Below are 21,173 nucleotides of genomic sequence, written 5' to 3'. Positions count from 1 at the left end.
CAAAGATATATTTCCCGTTATACAATTTACTCTAGAGGCGAAGTTTATAACGTTGTCGCCTTCTTATTAAGGTAACAGAGATTGAAAATGTTTTGTCATTTTCTGTGAAATATATTGGGAGACATTTCCATTTAAAACAGTGAATAACAAGTAAGACCTTGCCTGATAGAAAATAACATCAGATGCAAGGCTATTCACCTGGCAGCCAGGTACCTAAAGTACTATAAATACTATTTGCCGTGAAGCAAGATAAACATGTCGAATGACTTATTTGCCCGGTACGTAGTTGTGGGGTACACAAAAGCAAAGACTAGATTCGCCCGAAAACCATGTATACGACGTCGCTAGTATGCCTCAAGTAAGCAAATTTGAAAGATGAGTCCAAACCACAAAATTTGAAGAAGAAAAAATCTTACAAATTATAACTAAATACTTTACAAACACTTCCCCCAAAGAAAGCAAAACAACATACTTTTATTTAGTGTTAGGGTACCTGGTCTATCTTATTGTCTTTTGTTTGGTATTGTAGTAAATGTTCTTACATGAAGTAAAATTTCACAGCTCATGGAATGACGTTTTACACTGCTGCTGCTGCAAATCTGATTGATAGATAATATAGTAATGGGCATTGTGTAGAACTGCGTCTTTGTTGCAGAGCCCATTTATAAATTATATAACGGGATGCATGAACGAATTCACTGGGACCTGTATATATTATTTGCACAACTTGCAGCTACCAGGTAAATATATAGTCTTAAGCATCATCCGTACCTGATACACTGTAGCGGTATAAATAGCCACTGCCCTCTATAATAGAGAAATATGTCCAGTATTTTCTACCTGTTATATCTCTTAGTCATCTAAATCTAAACTAAATCATATTCCATAATCCTGAATGGTCACTTCAACAGGTCTGTGGTCAGAATTTTGTGGCCAATATTATAGTGATTTACGACTAACAACAGTTTGGGAATTCCATTCAAAAATTGTTTAATCATGGACTTATATTAGTTATAGTACTAAGTCTGGAGGATGGTATATAAACGACCATGATGAAGACCGGTACATATACAATAAGTTTGCATATCTGGTGATGTTTGTGTAATTTACCCTGTTTTTCACTCAGCAGAATTACATGGAGCGACTTAAAATGACTGATATTGTAATTACTGTTACAGTGTATGGCAGTTGAAAGAACTGACTAGATAAACACAATGGATTCTAAAAAATCTGGACCCCCAGCAAAGAAACCAAGGTAAATAGTATATGCTTATAAATATACTTACAGTTGATTAATTGATATTCATCCAATTCAATGTATAATGTTACTCATAAAAAAACAAGACATTCTCACAAATCAACACACAATTTCTTGATAAACTAGTAAAAGAAACATTTTGTCACTTTTTAAAACAATTGAAATTTTATTCTTCATATGATGCATCTTTTGACAAATATGACAAACTAGGGCTTTTTCTCACTGGTTTGGGAAAGGGCCTTTTTGTCTCATTTTGGGAAGAAAATTGGTGAATTGGGAAAGATTTTTTCAGGAGTGAATTCGAACTGCAAATTTTGGGAATTTGGCTTAAATATGAAATAATTTCAATTGGGAATGGGGCCCATTAACGGCCCCAAAAAGCCCCCAGAAAAAGCCCTTCAAACAGAGTTCTCTGTATGTTAATAAAATTTGAAATCTATTGTATGATCTATAAATTGAATACAGATGTATTACTTTTCCAGAAATGACTTTGATGATGATGACCCAGGTTTTGAGGACGAGCTCGAGCTGGCTTTGTTTGATGAAATGGAAACTGAGATGAAGGGAGACGTTGACATGGCAGATGTTGTTGCAGGTATAAAAAAAATCAAACTCAAATTTGAAAAAAAATGCTTGAGAAAATCCATATGGTTGACATTTCATCTAGATGAATGGCCAGTGTTATGACTGTCACCTGACCATCTTATTGATGATCAACTCCTTGGTCACAATATACCTCTTGGTTTGAGAGAACTTCTCTTTTGCTTGATCATTTGAGTGTAAGACTAGTAAGCCAGAGGTCCGGGTTCGATCCCTACTGGAGGCAGTGATTTGAATTAAATCATTCACTTTGTTTCAGGAGATTGTCTATACAATACGGCCAAATTAATTACATCATCTAAGGCGCTTCCATATTTTGTTTTAGTTAATGGTCCAGACCATACAGCCCGATTAAATACATGGTGTATATTGTAACGTATCCCTATTTTGTTATAGGTGATGGTCTGGACCATACAGCCAGATTAAATACATGGTGTATATTGTAACGTTTCCCTATTTTGTTATAGGTGATGGTCCGGACCATACAGCCCGATTAAATACATGGTGTATATTGTAACGTATCCCTATTTTGTTATAGGTGATGGTCCGGACCATACAGCCCGATTAAATACATGGTGTATATTGTAACGTATCCCTATTTTGTTATAGGTGATGGTCCGGACCATACAGCCAGATTAAATACATGGTGTATATTGTAACATATCCCTATTTTGTTATAGGTGATGGTCCGGACCATACAGCCAGATTATATACATGGTGTATATTGTAACGTATCCCTATTTTGTTATAGGTGATGGTCCGGACCATACAGCCCGATTAAATACATGGTGTATATTGTAACGTATCCCTATTTTGTTATAGGTGATGGTCCGGACCATACAGCCCGATTAAATACATGGTGTATATTGTAACGTATCCCTATTTTGTTATAGGTGATGGTCCGGACCATACAGCCAGATTATATACATGGTGTATATTGTAACGTATCCCTATTTTGTTATAAGTGATGGTCCAGACCATACAGCCCGATTAAATACATGGTGTATATTGTAACGTATCCCTATTTTGTTACAGGTGATGGTCCGGACCATGCAGCCCGATTAAATACATGGTGTATATTGTAACGTATCCCTATTTTGTTTTAGGTGATGGTCCGGACCATACAGCCCGATTAAATACATGGTGTATGTTGTAACGTTTCCCTATTTTGTTTTAGGTGATGGTCAAGACCATACAGCCCGATTAAATACATGGTGTATGTTGTAACGTTTCCCTATTTTGTTTTAGGTGATGGTCCGGACCATACAGCCCGATTAAATACATGGTGTATGTTGTAATGTTTCCCTATTTTGTTTTAGGTGATGGATGGACCATACAGCCCGATTAAATACATGGTGTATATTGTAACGTTTCCCTATTTTGTTATAGGTGATGGTCAGGACCATACAGCCCGATTAAATACATGGTGTATATTGGAACGTATCCCTATTTTGTTATAGGTGATGGTCCGGACCATACAGCCAGATTAAATACATGGTGTATATTGTAACGTATCCCTATTTTGTTATAGGTGATGGTCCAGACCATACAGCCAGATTATATACATGGTGTATATTGTAACGTATCCCTATTTTGTTATAGGTGATGGTCCGGACCATACAGCCCGATTAAATACATGGTGTATATTGTAACATATCCCTATTTTGTTATAGGTGATGGTCCGGACCATACAGCCCGATTAAATACATGGTGTATATTGTAACGTATCCCTATTTTGTTATAGGTGATGGTCCGGACCATGCAGCCCGATTAAATACATGGTGTATATTGTAACGTATCCCTATTTTGTTTTAGGTGATGGTCCGGACCATACAGCCCGATTAAATACATGGTGTATGTTGTAACGTTTCCCTATTTTGTTTTAGGTGATGGATGGACCATACAGCCCGATTAAATACATGGTGTATATTGTAACGTTTCCCTATTTTGTTATAGGTGATGGTCCGGACCATACAGCCCGATTAAATACATGGTGTATATTGGAACGTATCCCTATTTTGTTATAGGTGATGGTCCGGACCATACAGCCAGATTAAATACATGGTGTATATTGTAACGTATCCCTATTTTGTTATAGGTGATGGTCCGGACCATACAGCCAGATTAAATACATGGTGTATGTTGTAACGTTTCCCTATTTTGTTATAGGTGATGGTCCGGACCATACAGCCAGATTAAATACATGGTGTATGTTGTAACGTATCCCTATTTTGTTATAGGTGATGGTCCGGACCATACAGCCCGATTAAATACATGGTGTATATTGTAACGTATCCCTATTTTGTTATAGGTGATGGTCCGGACCATACAGCATGATTAAATACATGGTGTATATTGTAACGTATCCCTATTTTGTTATCTAGGTGATGGTCCGGACCATACAGCCCGATTAAATACATGGTGTATATTGTAACGTATCCCTATTTTGTTATAGGTGATGGTCCGGACCATACAGCCAGATTAAATACATGGTGTATATTGTAACGTATCCCTATTTTGTTATAGGTGATGGTCCGGACCATACAGCCAGATTAAATACATGGTGTATATTGTAAGGTATCCCTATTTTTAGCCCACCATCATCAGATGGTGGGCTATTCAAATCGCCCTGCGTCCGTGGTCCGTGGTCCGTCCCTCCCTCCCTCCCTCCCTCCGTCCGTCCGTCCCTCCGTCCGTAAACAATTCTTGTTATCGCTATTTCTGAGAAAGTACTGATGGGATCTTTCTCAAATTTCATATGTAGGTTCCCCTTGGTGCCTAGTTGTGCATATTGCATTTTGGGACCGATCGGAAAACAACATGGCCGACAGGCAGCCATCTTGGATTTTGACAATTGAAGTTTGTTATCTCTATTTCTGAGAAAGTATTGAAGAGATCTTTCTCAAATTTCATATGTAGGTTCCCCTTGGTGCCTAGTTATGCATATTGCATTTTGGGACCGATCAGAAAACAACATGGCCGACAGGCAGCCATCTTGGATTTTGACAACTGGAGTTTGTTATCACTATTTCTGAGGAAGTACTTAAGGGATCTTTCTCAAATTTCATATGTAGGTTCCCTTTGGTGCCTAGTTATGCATATTGCATTTTGGGACCAATCGGAAAACAACATGGCCGACAGGCAGCCATCTTGGATTTTGACAATTTGAGTTTGTTATCGCTATTTCTGAGGAAGTACTGAAGGGATCTTTCTCAAATTTCATATATAGGTTCCCTTTGGTGCCTAGTTATGCATATTGCATTTTGGGACCAATCGGAAAACAAAATGGCCGACAGGCAGCCATCTTGGATTTTGACAATTGAAGTTTGTTATCGCTATTTCTGTGAAAGTACTGAAAGGATCTTTCTCAAATTTCATATGCAGGTTCCTCTTTGTTCCTGGTTATGCATATTGCATTTTGAGACTAATTAGAAAACAACATGGCCGACAGGCAGCCATCTTGGATTCTGACAATTAAAGTTTGTTATCGCTATTTCTGTGAAAGTAATGAAGGGATCTTTCTGAAATTTCATATGCAGGTTCCCCTCAGTGCTTAGTTATGCATATTGCATTTTGAGACCAATCGGAAAACAACATGGCCGACAGGCAGCCATCTTGGATTTTGACAATTGAAATTTGTTATCGCTTTTTCTCAGAAAGTACTGAAGGGATCTTTCTGAAATTACATATGCAGGTTCCCCTCAGTGCCTAGTTATGCATATTGCATTTTGAGACTAATCAGAAAACAACATGGCTGACAGGCAGCCATCTTGGATTTTGACAATTGAAGTTTGTTATCGCTATTTCTGTGAAAGTACTGAAGGGATCTTTTTCAAATTTCATATGTAGGTTCCCCTCAGTGCCTAGTTTTGCATACTGGGACCAATACGAAAACAACATGGCCGACAGACAGCCATTATAGCTAAATCTTAAATTCTATATATAGGTTCCCCTTGTTTGAATAGTACTCGAGGGCTGTTTCTGAATTTACACAGATAAGTAAGACTTAGAGGAAGGGAAAAGTAGGGAAAAGATCAATCTGACATGGAACCTATAAAGATCATTCAATGGTGGGCGCCAAGATCCCTCTGGGATCTCTTGTGTTATAGGTGATGGTCCAGACCATACAGCCGGATTAAATACATGGTGTATATTGTAACGTATCCCTATTTTGTTATAGGTGATGGTCCGGACCATACAGCCCGATTAAATACATGGTGTATATTGTAACGTGTCCCTATTTTGTTACAGGTGATGGTCCGGACCATACAGCCCGATTAAATACATGGTGTATATTGTAACGTATCCCTATTTTGTTATAGGTGATGGTCCGGACCATACAGCCCGATTAAATACATGGTGTATATTGTAACATTTCCCTATTTTGTTACAGGTGATGGTCCGGACCATACAGCCCGATTAAATACATGGTGTATGTTGTAACGTATCCCTATTTTGTTATAGGTGATGGTCCGGACCATACAGCCAGATTAAATACATGGTGTATATTGTAACGTATCCCTATTTTGTTATAGGTGATGGTCCGGACCATACAGCCCGATTAAATACATGGTGTATATTGTAACGTATCCCTATTTTGTTTTAGGTGATGGTCCGGACCATACAGCCCGATTAAATACATAGTGCATGTTGTAACGTTTCCCTATTTTGTTTTAGGTGATGGTCAAGACCATACAGCCCGATTAAATACATGGTGTATATTGTAACATATCCCTATTTTGTTACAGGTGATGGTCCGGACCATGCAGCCCGATTAAATACATGGTGTATATTGTAACGTATCCCTATTTTGTTTTAGGTGATGGTCCGGACCATACAGCCCGATTAAATACATAGTGTATGTTGTAACGTTTCCCTATTTTGTTTTAGGTGATGGTCAAGACCATACAGCCCGATTAAATACATGGTGTATGTTGTAATGTTTCCCTATTTTGTTTTAGGTGATGGTCCGGACCATACAGCCCGATTAAATACATGGTGTATATTGTAACGTATCCCTATTTTGTTATAGGTGATGGTCCGGACCATACAGCATGATTAAATACATGGTGTATATTGTAACGTATCCCTATTTTGTTATCTAGGTGATGGTCCGGACCATACAGCCCGATTAAATACATGGTGTATATTGTAACGTATCCCTATTTTGTTATAGGTGATGGTCCGGACCATACAGCCAGATTAAATACATGGTGTATATTGTAACGTATCCCTATTTTGTTATAGGTGATGGTCCGGACCATACAGCCAGATTAAATACATGGTGTATATTGTAAGGTATCCCTATTTTTAGCCCACCATCATCAGATGGTGGGCTATTCAAATCGCCCTGCGTCCGTGGTCCGTGGTCCGTCCCTCCCTCCCTCCCTCCCTCCGTCCGTCCGTCCCTCCGTCCGTAAACAATTCTTGTTATCGCTATTTCTGAGAAAGTACTGATGGGATCTTTCTCAAATTTCATATGTAGGTTCCCCTTGGTGCCTAGTTGTGCATATTGCATTTTGGGACCGATCGGAAAACAACATGGCCGACAGGCAGCCATCTTGGATTTTGACAATTGAAGTTTGTTATCTCTATTTCTGAGAAAGTATTGAAGAGATCTTTCTCAAATTTCATATGTAGGTTCCCCTTGGTGCCTAGTTATGCATATTGCATTTTGGGACCGATCAGAAAACAACATGGCCGACAGGCAGCCATCTTGGATTTTGACAACTGGAGTTTGTTATCACTATTTCTGAGGAAGTACTTAAGGGATCTTTCTCAAATTTCATATGTAGGTTCCCTTTGGTGCCTAGTTATGCATATTGCATTTTGGGACCAATCGGAAAACAACATGGCCGACAGGCAGCCATCTTGGATTTTGACAATTTGAGTTTGTTATCGCTATTTCTGAGGAAGTACTGAAGGGATCTTTCTCAAATTTCATATATAGGTTCCCTTTGGTGCCTAGTTATGCATATTGCATTTTGGGACCAATCGGAAAACAAAATGGCCGACAGGCAGCCATCTTGGATTTTGACAATTGAAGTTTGTTATCGCTATTTCTGTGAAAGTACTGAAAGGATCTTTCTCAAATTTCATATGCAGGTTCCTCTTTGTTCCTGGTTATGCATATTGCATTTTGAGACTAATTAGAAAACAACATGGCCGACAGGCAGCCATCTTGGATTCTGACAATTAAAGTTTGTTATCGCTATTTCTGTGAAAGTAATGAAGGGATCTTTCTGAAATTTCATATGCAGGTTCCCCTCAGTGCTTAGTTATGCATATTGCATTTTGAGACCAATCGGAAAACAACATGGCCGACAGGCAGCCATCTTGGATTTTGACAATTGAAATTTGTTATCGCTTTTTCTGTGAAAGTACTGAAGGGATCTTTCTGAAATTACATATGCAGGTTCCCCTCAGTGCCTAGTTATGCATATTGCATTTTGAGACTAATCAGAAAACAACATGGCTGACAGGCAGCCATCTTGGATTTTGACAATTGAAGTTTGTTATCGCTATTTCTGTGAAAGTACTGAAGGGATCTTTTTCAAATTTCATATGTAGGTTCCCCTCAGTGCCTAGTTTTGCATACTGGGACCAATACGAAAACAACATGGCCGACAGACAGCCATTATAGCTAAATCTTAAATTCTATATATAGGTTCCCCTTGTTTGAATAGTACTCGAGGGCTGTTTCTGAATTTACACAGATAAGTAAGACTTAGAGGAAGGGAAAAGTAGGGAAAAGATCAATCTGACATGGAACCTATAAAGATCATTCAATGGTGGGCGCCAAGATCCCTCTGGGATCTCTTGTGTTATAGGTGATGGTCCAGACCATACAGCCGGATTAAATACATGGTGTATATTGTAACGTATCCCTATTTTGTTATAGGTGATGGTCCGGACCATACAGCCCGATTAAATACATGGTGTATATTGTAACGTGTCCCTATTTTGTTACAGGTGATGGTCCGGACCATACAGCCCGATTAAATACATGGTGTATATTGTAACGTATCCCTATTTTGTTATAGGTGATGGTCCGGACCATACAGCCCGATTAAATACATGGTGTATATTGTAACATTTCCCTATTTTGTTACAGGTGATGGTCCGGACCATACAGCCCGATTAAATACATGGTGTATGTTGTAACGTATCCCTATTTTGTTATAGGTGATGGTCCGGACCATACAGCCAGATTAAATACATGGTGTATATTGTAACGTATCCCTATTTTGTTATAGGTGATGGTCCGGACCATACAGCCCGATTAAATACATGGTGTATATTGTAACGTATCCCTATTTTGTTTTAGGTGATGGTCCGGACCATACAGCCCGATTAAATACATAGTGCATGTTGTAACGTTTCCCTATTTTGTTTTAGGTGATGGTCAAGACCATACAGCCCGATTAAATACATGGTGTATATTGTAACATATCCCTATTTTGTTACAGGTGATGGTCCGGACCATGCAGCCCGATTAAATACATGGTGTATATTGTAACGTATCCCTATTTTGTTTTAGGTGATGGTCCGGACCATACAGCCCGATTAAATACATAGTGTATGTTGTAACGTTTCCCTATTTTGTTTTAGGTGATGGTCAAGACCATACAGCCCGATTAAATACATGGTGTATGTTGTAATGTTTCCCTATTTTGTTTTAGGTGATGGTCCGGACCATACAGCCCGATTAAATACATGGTGTATATTGTAACGTTTCCCTATTTTGTTATAGGTGATGGTCCGGACCATACAGCCCGATTAAATACATGGTGTATATTGGAACGTATCCCTATTTTGTTATAGGTGATGGTCCGGACCATACAGCCAGATTAAATACATGGTGTATATTGTAACGTATCCCTCTTTTGTTATAGGTGATGGTCCGGACCATACAGCCCGATTAAATACATGGTGTATATTGTAACGTATCCCTATTTTGTTATAGGTGATGGTCTAGACCATACAGCATGATTAAATACATGGTGTATATTGTAACGTATCCCTATTTTGTTATCTAGGTGATGGTCCGGACCATACAGCCCGATTAAATACATGGTGTATATTGTAACGTATCCCTATTTTGTTATAGGTGATGGTCCGGACCATACAGCCAGATTAAATACATGGTGTATATTGTAACGTATCCCTATTTTGTTATAGGTGATGGTCCGGACCATACAGCCAGATTAAATACATGGTGTATATTGTAACGTATCCCTATTTTGTTATAGGTGATGGTCCGGACCATACAGCCGGATTAAATACATGGTGTATGTTGTAACGTATCCCTATTTTGTTATAGGTGATGGTCCGGACCATACAGCCAGATTAAATACATGGTGTATATTGTAACGTATCCCTATTTTGTTATAGGTGATGGTCCGGACCATGCAGCCCGATTAAATACATGGTGTATATTGTAACGTATCCCTATTTTGTTTTAGGTGATGGTCCGGACCATACAGCCCGATTAAATACATAGTGCATGTTGTAACGTTTCCCTATTTTGTTTTAGGTGATGGTCAAGACCATACAGCCCGATTAAATACATGGTGTATATTGTAACATATCCCTATTTTGTTACAGGTGATGGTCCGGACCATGCAGCCCGATTAAATACATGGTGTATATTGTAACGTATCCCTATTTTGTTTTAGGTGATGGTCCGGACCATACAGCCCGATTAAATACATGGTGTATATTGTAACGTTTCCCTATTTTGTTATAGGTGATGGTCCGGACCATACAGCCCGATTAAATACATGGTGTATATTGGAACGTATCCCTATTTTGTTATAGGTGATGGTCCGGACCATACAGCCAGATTAAATACATGGTGTATATTGTAACGTATCCCTCTTTTGTTATAGGTGATGGTCCGGACCATACAGCCCGATTAAATACATGGTGTATATTGTAACGTATCCCTATTTTGTTATAGGTGATGGTCTAGACCATACAGCATGATTAAATACATGGTGTATATTGTAACGTATCCCTATTTTGTTATCTAGGTGATGGTCCGGACCATACAGCCCGATTAAATACATGGTGTATATTGTAACGTATCCCTATTTTGTTATAGGTGATGGTCCGGACCATACAGCCAGATTAAATACATGGTGTATATTGTAACGTATCCCTATTTTGTTATAGGTGATGGTCCGGACCATACAGCCGGATTAAATACATGGTGTATATTGTAACGTATCCCTATTTTGTTATAGGTGATGGTCCGGACCATACAGCCGGATTAAATACATGGTGTATATTGTAACGTATCCCTATTTTGTTATAGGTGATGGTCCGGACCATACAGCCCGATTAAATACATGGTGTATATTGTAACGTGTCCCTATTTTGTTATAGGTGATGGTCCGGACCATACAGCCCGATTAAATACATGGTGTATATTGTAACATTTCCCTATTTTGTTACAGGTGATGGTCCGGACCATACAGCCCGATTAAATACATGGTGTATGTTGTAACGTATCCCTATTTTGTTATAGGTGATGGTCCGGACCATACAGCCAGATTAAATACATGGTGTATATTGTAACGTATCCCTATTTTGTTATAGGTGATGGTTCGGACCATACAGCCCGATTAAAGACATGGTGTATATTGTAACGTTTCCCTATTTTGTTATAGGTGATGGTCTGGACCATACAGCCCGATTAAATACATGGTGTATATTGTAATGTTTCCCTATTTTGTTACAGGTGATGGTCCGGACCATACAGCCCGATTAAATACATGGTGTATATTGTAACGTATCCCTATTTGGTTACAGGTGATGGTCCGGACCATACAGCCCGATTAAATACATGGTGTATATTGTAACGTATCCCTATTTTGTTACAGGTGATGGTCCGGATCATACAGCCAGATTAAATACATGGTGTATATTGTAACGTATCCCTATTTTGTTATAGGTGATGGTCCGGACCATACAGCCAGATTAAATACATGGTGTATATTGTAACGTATCCCTATTTTGTTACAGGTGATGGTCTGGACCATACAGCCCGATTAAATACATGGTGTATATAGTAACGTATCCCTATTTTGTTATAGGTGATGGTCCGGACCATACAGCCCGATTAAATACATGGTGTATATAGTAACGTATCCCTATTTTGTTATAGGTGATGGTCCGGACAACGTGCCCACCAGTACAAAGTGGTCCCGTCCTCCAGCTCCTGTACTGGACCCCAAGGTAGACACGGTGACCTTTCAGCAGATGGATGTGGATTTCTACGTTGGTGAGATTTTCTGTTCTTCGCTCGCATTAACAATCTTACTTGTAAGTTAGTAAGGACATTATCAAAATCCTTTACAGGGCCTATTTAGTCAAGAGAATATTTTTGACTTTCCTAAATAATATTTCTTTGTGTTAAACAGTTTGTATTAATAAGGGCATATACTAACTTACAAAATACTCAACAAAATTGTGTGTAGATGTCTGTGATGTGTTCTTTTGTGATCTATTTATATTTTAACAAAGAGGTGGATTGACTGATATTTTTGAAACCACAATGATACGTACAATTGTGTTCTTTTAAGGATTGTTTGACATGGCAACTTTGATTTCTTATCGTAGACTGTCTTAGGCATATAAATTTAACAATCGTCAGGATTTTCCTCTTCAATATCAGCCCATGTATCAAGGAGACACGTGATATATCTTGGAAATCAGTGGAAACAAATTTAGATTCACCATATATATGGGCCCAGGTCGGAAAAACAAAATAACATGAGGCCTTTGAGCTGAACAACTTCAACTTAAACCTGATTTTGTAGTGGTATTTGTATGATATGGGCCGACATTGGTGAAGCAGATTCTTGTCCAACTCTCAGAACTGATTTGACACAGATTAATATAATAGATATACATAAGCAACATACATATATAATAAACAAGAGATAAACATCATACATATAATAAACAAGAGATAAACAACATACATATAATAAACAACATACATTTAATAAACAACAGATAAACAACATACATATAATAAACAACAGATAAACAACATACATATAATAAAAAACAGATAAACAACATACATATATAATAAACAACAGATAAACAACATACATATAATAAACAACAGATAAACAACATACATATATAATAAACAACAGATAAACAACATACATATATAATAAACAACAGATAAACAACATACATATAATAAACAACAGATAAACCAATGGAACCTTGACACCCATAATACTTCTGATTTTGTGTTTTGATTTCTGAAATTGTGCAATGTCTAATGTTATGTTTACCTGTGTTGAAACTTACACCAATAAAAGTATTTCACATAAACTGTAAGAGAAATCTTCTAAAGTTCTTTGATAACAACAGATGTTGCCATTACACTCGCTGTACATTTTCAACGAGTAAGATATTAATGTGTTGGTGTCCACAGGTAAACACCTGCCAGGTATGCCTGGATCCACAAGTGGTCCCGTTCCTGTCATCAGGATGTACGGTGTGACGATGGAAGGACACAGCGTTCTTGCTCATATCCACGGATTTGCACCCTACTTCTTTGTCCCAGCTCAGCCAGGTTTTAAGAGTCAGGACTGTGATGCCTTCAGGGTAAGGATAAGCATACCTTTTAGGTGGTAGGCTTATAATTATCTCGTATGATTTCCATTTGCTTCCACTTCAATAATCAACTTTTATTAGGTCATCTGACCCGAAGGGTCAGGATGACCTATAGTCATCATGCTTCGTCCGTCGTCGTGCACCGTGCGCCGTCCGCCGTGCGTAAACTTTTCACATTTCAATCTTCTTCTCAAGTTCCACCAGTGGGATTAAGCTGAAACTTGCCTGAAATGATCCTGAGATGGTCCTGACCAAGTGTTGTTATTTTTTGGGTCAGTCCGAAATCCAAGATGGCCGCCATAGCCGCCATTTTGAAAACACATTTTAAACTTCTTCTCAAGTTCCACCAGTGCTGTTGGGCTGAAACTTGCCTGAAATGATCCTGAGATGATCCCGACCAAGTGTTGTTATTTTTCGGGTCGGTCCGAAATCCAAGATGGCCGCCATAGCCGCCATCTTGAAAAACACATTTTAAACTTCTTCTCAAGTTCCACTGGTGCCATTGAGCTGAAACTTGCCTGAAATGATCCTGAGATGATCCCGACCAAGTGTTGTTATTTTTCGGGTCGGTCCGAAATCCAAGATGGCCGCCATAGCCGCCATCTTGAAAAACACATTTTAAACTTCTTCTCAAGTTCCACTGGTGCCATTGAGCTGAAACTTGCCTGAAATGATCCTGATATGATCCCGACCAAGTGTTGTTATTTTTCGGGTCGGTCCGAAATCCAAGATGGCTGCCATAGCCGCCATCTTGAAAAACACATTTTAAACTTCTTCTCAAGTTCCACTGGTGCCATTGAGCTGAAACTTGCCTGAAATGACCCTGAGATGATCCCGACCAAGTGTTGTTATTTTTCGGGTCGGTCCGAAATCCAAGATGGCCGCCATAGCCGCCATCTTGAAAAACACATTTTAAACTTCTTCTCAAGTTCCACCAGTGCTATTGAGCTGAAACTTGCCTGAAATGATCCTGATATGATCCCGACCAAGTGTTGTTATTTTTCGGGTCGGTCAGAAATCCAAGATGGCCGCTGAGGCCGCCATCTTAAAAAACACATTTTAAACTTCTTCTCAAGTTCCACCAGTGCTATTGAGCTAAAACTTGCCAGAAATGATCCTGATATGATCCCGACCAAGTGTTGTTATTTTTTAGATTTGTCTGAAATCCAAGATGGCCACCATGGCAGCCATCTTGAAAACACATTTTAAACTTCTTCTTCAGTTCCACTGGTGCCATTGAGCTTGAAATTGGTGAGGATGTTAAGGAAGGAGGGCCAACAAAGTGTTTTGTTATTTTTTCGGTCTCGTAAAAACTTTGACATGGCAGCAATGGCGGCCATTTTGTAACATGATTGCGCAATCATGGTTTTCCTGAACAACACCTATTTCAAACTTCTTCTCAAATTCCACCAGTGGGATTCAGCTCTAACTTACCAGAAATTATCCTTAGATGGTCCAGACCAAGTGTTGTTATTTATTGGGTCCGTCAGAAATCCAAGATGGCCACCATGGCCAACAGTGCCACTATATACTTGCTACAGAGAATGCATACTACAATAATATTAGGGTTTTAATTTAGAGTCAGATGACCGTTAAGGCCCCTGGGCCTCTTGTTTAAGATATCTTTACATCATTAGATTTAATAAGACTCCCTTTAAAGCATCTCCTGAATGGATTTGAACACAATTTGGTCCCATAGGGGAAATAGAGGCAAGTCATTTAAAATTTAAATCGCTACTAGCCATAAAGTCCAGAATGAATTTGGACCAGATTTGGTTTAAAACATTCTGAGGGGAAGCGAAAAAGATTTTGATTAAATGGTGACTCTTTCCCCACCCAAGGGACTTTACACACTCCTAGTGAGTCTTTGTTTCCGGGTTATGTCTTTAACTCTTTCCGTACTCACGACGACTACAGACGTCACAAAAACGTGCTCTTGTATCCTTCATGACGACTACACACGTCACAATTAACATGCCTTCCATCCTTTGTGACGACTCAAATCGTCGTAAAACATCGCGAAAGATGTTGATATTACTTGCTGGTTTAGCATAGTCATACGAAGGAATTGACACAGAAATGATGTTTTTAAGAAATAAAAAGCAATGTAAATATTGTATTGATGGTATGTTTTACGTACCAGAAGCATATTCATTCGTTAAGATTGTCTATTTCAAAGAATTCCACCGGTTCATGCCGAGTTGTTTACATAGCTACAAAATGGCGACCTCAAATTTACTTTCGTTTTCTGCGAGATTGTTGAGGTGTTAAACACAATACAACAATTAAAAAAGATGATATATATATAATTGAGTAACGTTTATCATCAAAATAAGTAAGAAATACCTAAAATATTTTTACACACCGAAAAAACGATGTTTTGGCTGCGTGATTTCTTGCACACGTGTGACACATGTGCCGATCAACATGTCATTTCCCGCGATTCTGCCTGGTGATTTTGCCGTATTTTAAAGGAAAAATTGGGTAAAAGAGTTTCCGTACTCAGTACTTGTTCCATGTGATAAACTTCATTTAATATTAAGCATTATACAACAGTAAAAGATCGTTTTATCAATGTCTGGTGTGATAGCCATGCTCCAATACACAAAGGACCTACCCAGCATTCACCTCTGGTAGCGACCGCGAAATTTGAATGAGTACGTAAAGAGTTAAAGCAGTTGAGGTCCCCACCCCATAACCATATATAGCATTGTTCAACATCAACAAAACCAGGTGAGTGATTCGGGCCACCTTGGCTTCTTGTTTAATCTTGAGTACATACATGATATATGTGACTAAAAATAATTTTTCATGTGATTAATTAATATCATGTTTTACAGACTTCCCTAGACACTGTCGTAATGAAGGACTTACGGTCGAACAGAGAGGGTTTACAGAGTGCCGTTCTGGCTGTTGACATGGTAAACAGAGAAAGTGAGTCTTTCTTTATGCTGTCTTGATGAGATGTTATAGAACATCTCCTGTCGTCCCTGTAATAACACTGCTATATAGAACATCTCCTGTCGTCCCTGTAATAACACTGCTATATAGAACATCTCCTGTCGTCCCTGTAATAACACTGCTATATAGAACATCTCCTGTCGTCCCTGTAATAACACTGCTATATAGAACATCTCCTGTCGTCCCTGTAATAACACTGCTATATAGAACATCTCCTGTCGTCCCTGTAATAACACTGCTATATAGAACATCTCCTGTCGTCCCTGTAATAACACTGCTATATAGTACATCTCCTGTCGTCCCTGTAATAACACTGCTATATAGAACATCTCCTGTCGTCCCTGTAATAACACTGCTATATAGAACATCTCCTGTCGTCCCTGTAATAACACTGCTATATAGAACATCTCCTGTCGTCCCTGTAATAACACTGCTATATAGTACATCTCCTGTCGTCCCTGTAATAACACTGCTATATAGTACATTTCCTGTTGTCCTGTTATAACACTCCTAGAAGTTGCATTATAGGGCTATACACAGTACATTTGGGGCCCTTCCCCCAGTGAAATTTTGTTGTATTTTCCAAATTTCATGTTCATATTTTCCACATTATTGTTTTTTGTTTTGTTTTTTTTCAAATATGTAAAATATTTGTATTAAACTTTAACCTGTGTATATATTTTAAGTAATTTGAAAGTGTGTGTTTCAACAAATCATTTTGATTGGTTGTTAACTGATCCTAACCCGACTTTATTATTTTTAGGTATTTATGGTTACCATGGCAACAGAAAAATTCCTTTTCTGAAGATCACCATGGCCCTACCTCGTTTAATTGCACCAGCAAAGCGTTTATTGGAGCAGGGATTTACATGTCCTGGATATTTACAACATGGATATCTGTCTTATGAAAGCAACATTGACTTTGAAGTACGGTAAGGAAATGAGTGTCTGTCTGGAATGAATAGATTGAGGCAGACTACATCCTCCTGGACAACAAGTTGAACATTAAATATAATAAATGAAACCATCTTCTGTGATGTTCAATTTTGAGAACGTGGATATGTAAGATATGTTTTTAAGTAATTTTTGAATTTTTCGTATACATTTGTTACCTGTATGATGTGGTGGCCGAGTGGTTAAGGTGTCCTGACACTATCACTAGCCTTCCACCTCTGGGTTGCGAGTTCAAAACCTACGTGGGGCAGTTGCCAGGTACTGACCGTAGGCCAGTGGTTTTTCTCCGGGTACTCCGGCTTTCCTCCACCTCCAAAACCTGGCACGTCCTTAAATGACCCTGGCTGTTCATAGGACGTTAAACAAAAACAAACCAAACCAAACAAACCAATGATCTACTGATCCATCAGTTGCCATCTTGCCAGTTGACATTTCTGGTTTTGGATTTAAATAATACTGATTTAATCCTGACCAAGTGTGTTGACAGTCAGTTTTGATCTTATGTTGAAATTTGTATTTATTGAATAAGAAATAGAAATTTTTATGAAATGTTCACTACAATGTAATTCCATTCTATCTATCCATAAAATAAGTCATTTGATTTGATATGTCAAGTGATCTGTCATGATTTTTGTCTCGGGGATATTTGGGAGAGATTTCAGTGCTTACAGCCTGTTTTTGATGAAAGTCTTCAGTGAGATTTTCAGAATGTATTATATAGGAAGCTCCCACCCAAAAAGCCCTGATATTCTCCCATAACACCCAAGTCCCATAATTGTCCCGATTTCTCAACGATGTTCCATCAACACTGATCTTAATTTGTTTGTTCTAATATCTGAACGATGTTCCATCAACAGTGTTCTGTGTTTTCTATTCTAGCTTCATGTTGTCTATTCTAGCTTCATGTTTTCTATTCTAGCTTCATGGTAGACAGTGATGTAGTTGGCTGTAACTGGATCGAAGTTCCTGCCAGAAAATACCAACTACGTGACAGAAGGAACACCTCGAACTCCGACATCCGACATCCTGCACATACTTCACGTTGTCAGATAGAACTGGATGTGTCCTGGGAAGATTTTATATCGCATGTCCCTGAAGGGGAGTGGTCCAAGGTGGCACCCTTAAGGATCCTTAGTTATGACATAGAATGTGCTGGAAGGAAAGGTGAGTGAAGACATTATAGAATAGGTGGGATTAATTCGTAATTAACAAGATTATTTCTCTGAACAGCAAAGTCTGCCAAATATGGGAAATGTGGTCAATTTAGCAATTTATGTAGTGCAGATTAAATGACAGTTTTGGCGCACTTAAACTATTAATATAGTGTATTAGCAAATTTTAAGTGGTAAGTAGAATGATTAAGTAGTATATAAAGTCTAATTAGGATAATTGTATTTCATAGCTTACAGGGTTAAAAGTGTTTAAAGTAAAATTATTGATAAATGATAATTTGTCTATGAAGGACAGACTCATCAGACCCACTCTTTCCAATTTACTATATAATCAACCTCTGTGTGAAGGACACCTGTCTATAAAGGACACTTTTGATCCGCCCCTTTGGTGTCCTTTATAGACAGGTTTGACTGTATATCGACTGAGTTTTAACGTTTCCCTTTCAGGAATCTTCCCAGAGGCAGACAAGGACCCAGTAATACAGATAGCCAACATGGTGATCAGACAGGGGGACCATGAACCCTTTATCAGGAATGTGTTTACCCTCAATACATGTGCCCCAGTCATAGGGTCGCAGGTCCTGTGTCACATGAAAGAGGCCAACATGTTAGAGGTATGTCACTTATGTCACATGTTAGAGGTATGTCACATGTTAGAGGTATGTCACATGTTAGAGGTATGTCACTGTCAGAGGTATGTCACACGTTAGAGGTAAGTGACATGTTAGAGGTATGTCACAGCGTGTTAGAGGTATGTCACTATGTCACGACGTGTTAGAGGTATGTCACATGTTAGAGGAGGTATGTTACATGTTAGAGGTATGTCACATGTTAGAGGTATGTTACGTGTTAGAGGTATGTCACATGTTAGAGGTATGTCACATGTTAGAGGTATGTCATATGTTAGAGGTATGTCACATGTATGTCACATGTTAGAGGTATGTCACATGTTAGAGGTATGTCACATGTTAGAGGTATGTCACATGTATGTCACATGTCAGAGATATGTCACGTGTCAGAGGTATGTCACATGTCAGAGGTATGTCACATGTCAGAGGTATGTCACATGTTAGAGGTATGTCACATGTTAGAGGTATGTTACATGTTAGAGGTATATCACATGTCAGAGGTATGTCACTGTCAGAGGTATGTTACATGTTAGAGGTATATCACATGTTAGAGGTATGTCACATGTTAGAGGTATGTCACATGTCGGAGATATATCACATGTCAGAGGTATGTCACATGTTAGAGGTATGTTACATGTTAGAGGTATGTCACATGTTAGAGGTATGTCACATGTTAGAGGTATGTTACATGTTAGAGGTATATCACATGTCAGAGGTATGTCACTGTCAGAGGTATGTTACATGTTAGAGGTATGTCACATGTTAGAGGTATGTCACATGTCAGAGGTATGTCACATGTTAGAGGTATGTCACATGTCAGAGGTATGTCACATGTCAGAGGTATGTCACATGTTAGAGGTATGTCACATGTTAGAGGTATGTTACATGTTAGAGGTATATCACATGTCAGAGGTATGTCACTGTCAGAGGTATGTCACATGTCAGAGGTATGTCACATGTTAGAGGTATGTCACTGTCAGAGGTATGTCACATGTTAGAGGTATGTCACATGTTAGGGGTATGTCACATGTTAGAGGTATGTCACTGTCAGAGGTATGTCACGTGTTAGAGGTATGTCACATGTCAGAGATATGTCACGTGTTAGAGGTATGTCACTGTCAGAGGTATGTCACATGTCAGAGGTATGTCACATGTTAGAGGTATGTCACATGTTAGAGGTATGTCACATGTTAGAGGTATGTCACATGTCAGAGGTATGTCACATGTTAGAGGTATGTCACATGTTAGAGGTATGTCACATGTTAGAGGTATGTCACATGTTAGAGGTATGTCACATGTCAGAGGTATGTCACATGTTAGAGGTATGTCACATGTTAGAGGTATGTCACATGTCAGAGGTATGTCACATGTTAGAGGTATGTCACATGTTAGAGGTATGTCACATGTCAGAGGTATGTCACATGTTAGAGGTATGTCACATGTTAGAGGTATGTCACATGTTATAGGTATGTCACATGTCAGAGGTATGTCACATGTTAGAGGTATGTCATATGTTAGAGGAGGTATGTTACATGTTAGAGGTATGTCACTGTCAGAGGTATGTCACATGTCAGATGTATGTCACATGTTAGAGGTATGTCACACATTAGAGGTATGTTACATGTTAAAGGTATGTCACATGCTAGAGGTATGTCACATGTTAGAGGTATGTTACATGTTAGAGGTATGTTACATGTTAGAGGTATGTCACATGTTAGAGGTATGTCACATGTTAGAGGAGGTATGTCACATGTTAGAGATATGTTACATGTAAGAGGTATGTCACATGTTAGAGGAGGTATGTTACATGTTAGAGGTATGTCATGACATGTTAAGAGGTATGTCATGACATGTTAGAGGTATGTCACGACGTGTTAGGGGTATGTCACATGTCAGAGATTTGTCACAACGTGTTGGAGGTATGTGACGTTGTTAGAGATATGTCATGACGTA

General features: G+C 38.7%; 1 protein-coding gene across 11 annotated transcripts in view; it reads left to right on the top strand.

The window, feature by feature from the left end:
• The window catches only part of LOC117335825 (DNA polymerase delta catalytic subunit-like), a 44,380-nt gene that overhangs the window by 46 nt on the left and 23,161 nt on the right, over positions 1–21,173 (top strand). For 10 of the 11 annotated variants that reach the window (XM_033896043.1, XM_033896041.1, XM_033896037.1 and 7 more), the window contains exons 2-9: positions 1,179–1,255; positions 1,741–1,853; positions 12,030–12,146; positions 13,323–13,495; positions 16,345–16,438; positions 17,229–17,397; positions 18,339–18,583; positions 19,039–19,205. In XM_033896043.1, coding sequence (XP_033751934.1) covers positions 1,215–1,255; positions 1,741–1,853; positions 12,030–12,146; positions 13,323–13,495; positions 16,345–16,438; positions 17,229–17,397; positions 18,339–18,583; positions 19,039–19,205 — 1,119 coding nt within the window. In that variant the 5' untranslated portion in view covers positions 1,179–1,214. Of the gene's footprint in view, positions 1–359; positions 741–1,178; positions 1,256–1,740; positions 1,854–12,029; positions 12,147–13,322; positions 13,496–16,344; positions 16,439–17,228; positions 17,398–18,338; positions 18,584–19,038; positions 19,206–21,173 lie in introns of those variants that run through there. The other variant, XM_033896038.1, reaches the window with a different exon arrangement.

Source organism: Pecten maximus, chromosome 10 (assembly GCF_902652985.1).
Source record: "Pecten maximus chromosome 10, xPecMax1.1, whole genome shotgun sequence".
NCBI classification, from domain to species: Eukaryota; Metazoa; Mollusca; class Bivalvia; order Pectinida; family Pectinidae; genus Pecten; species Pecten maximus.
The sequence above is the reverse complement of the archived record's forward strand: the minus strand, read 5'-3'. Positions and strand labels throughout refer to the sequence as shown.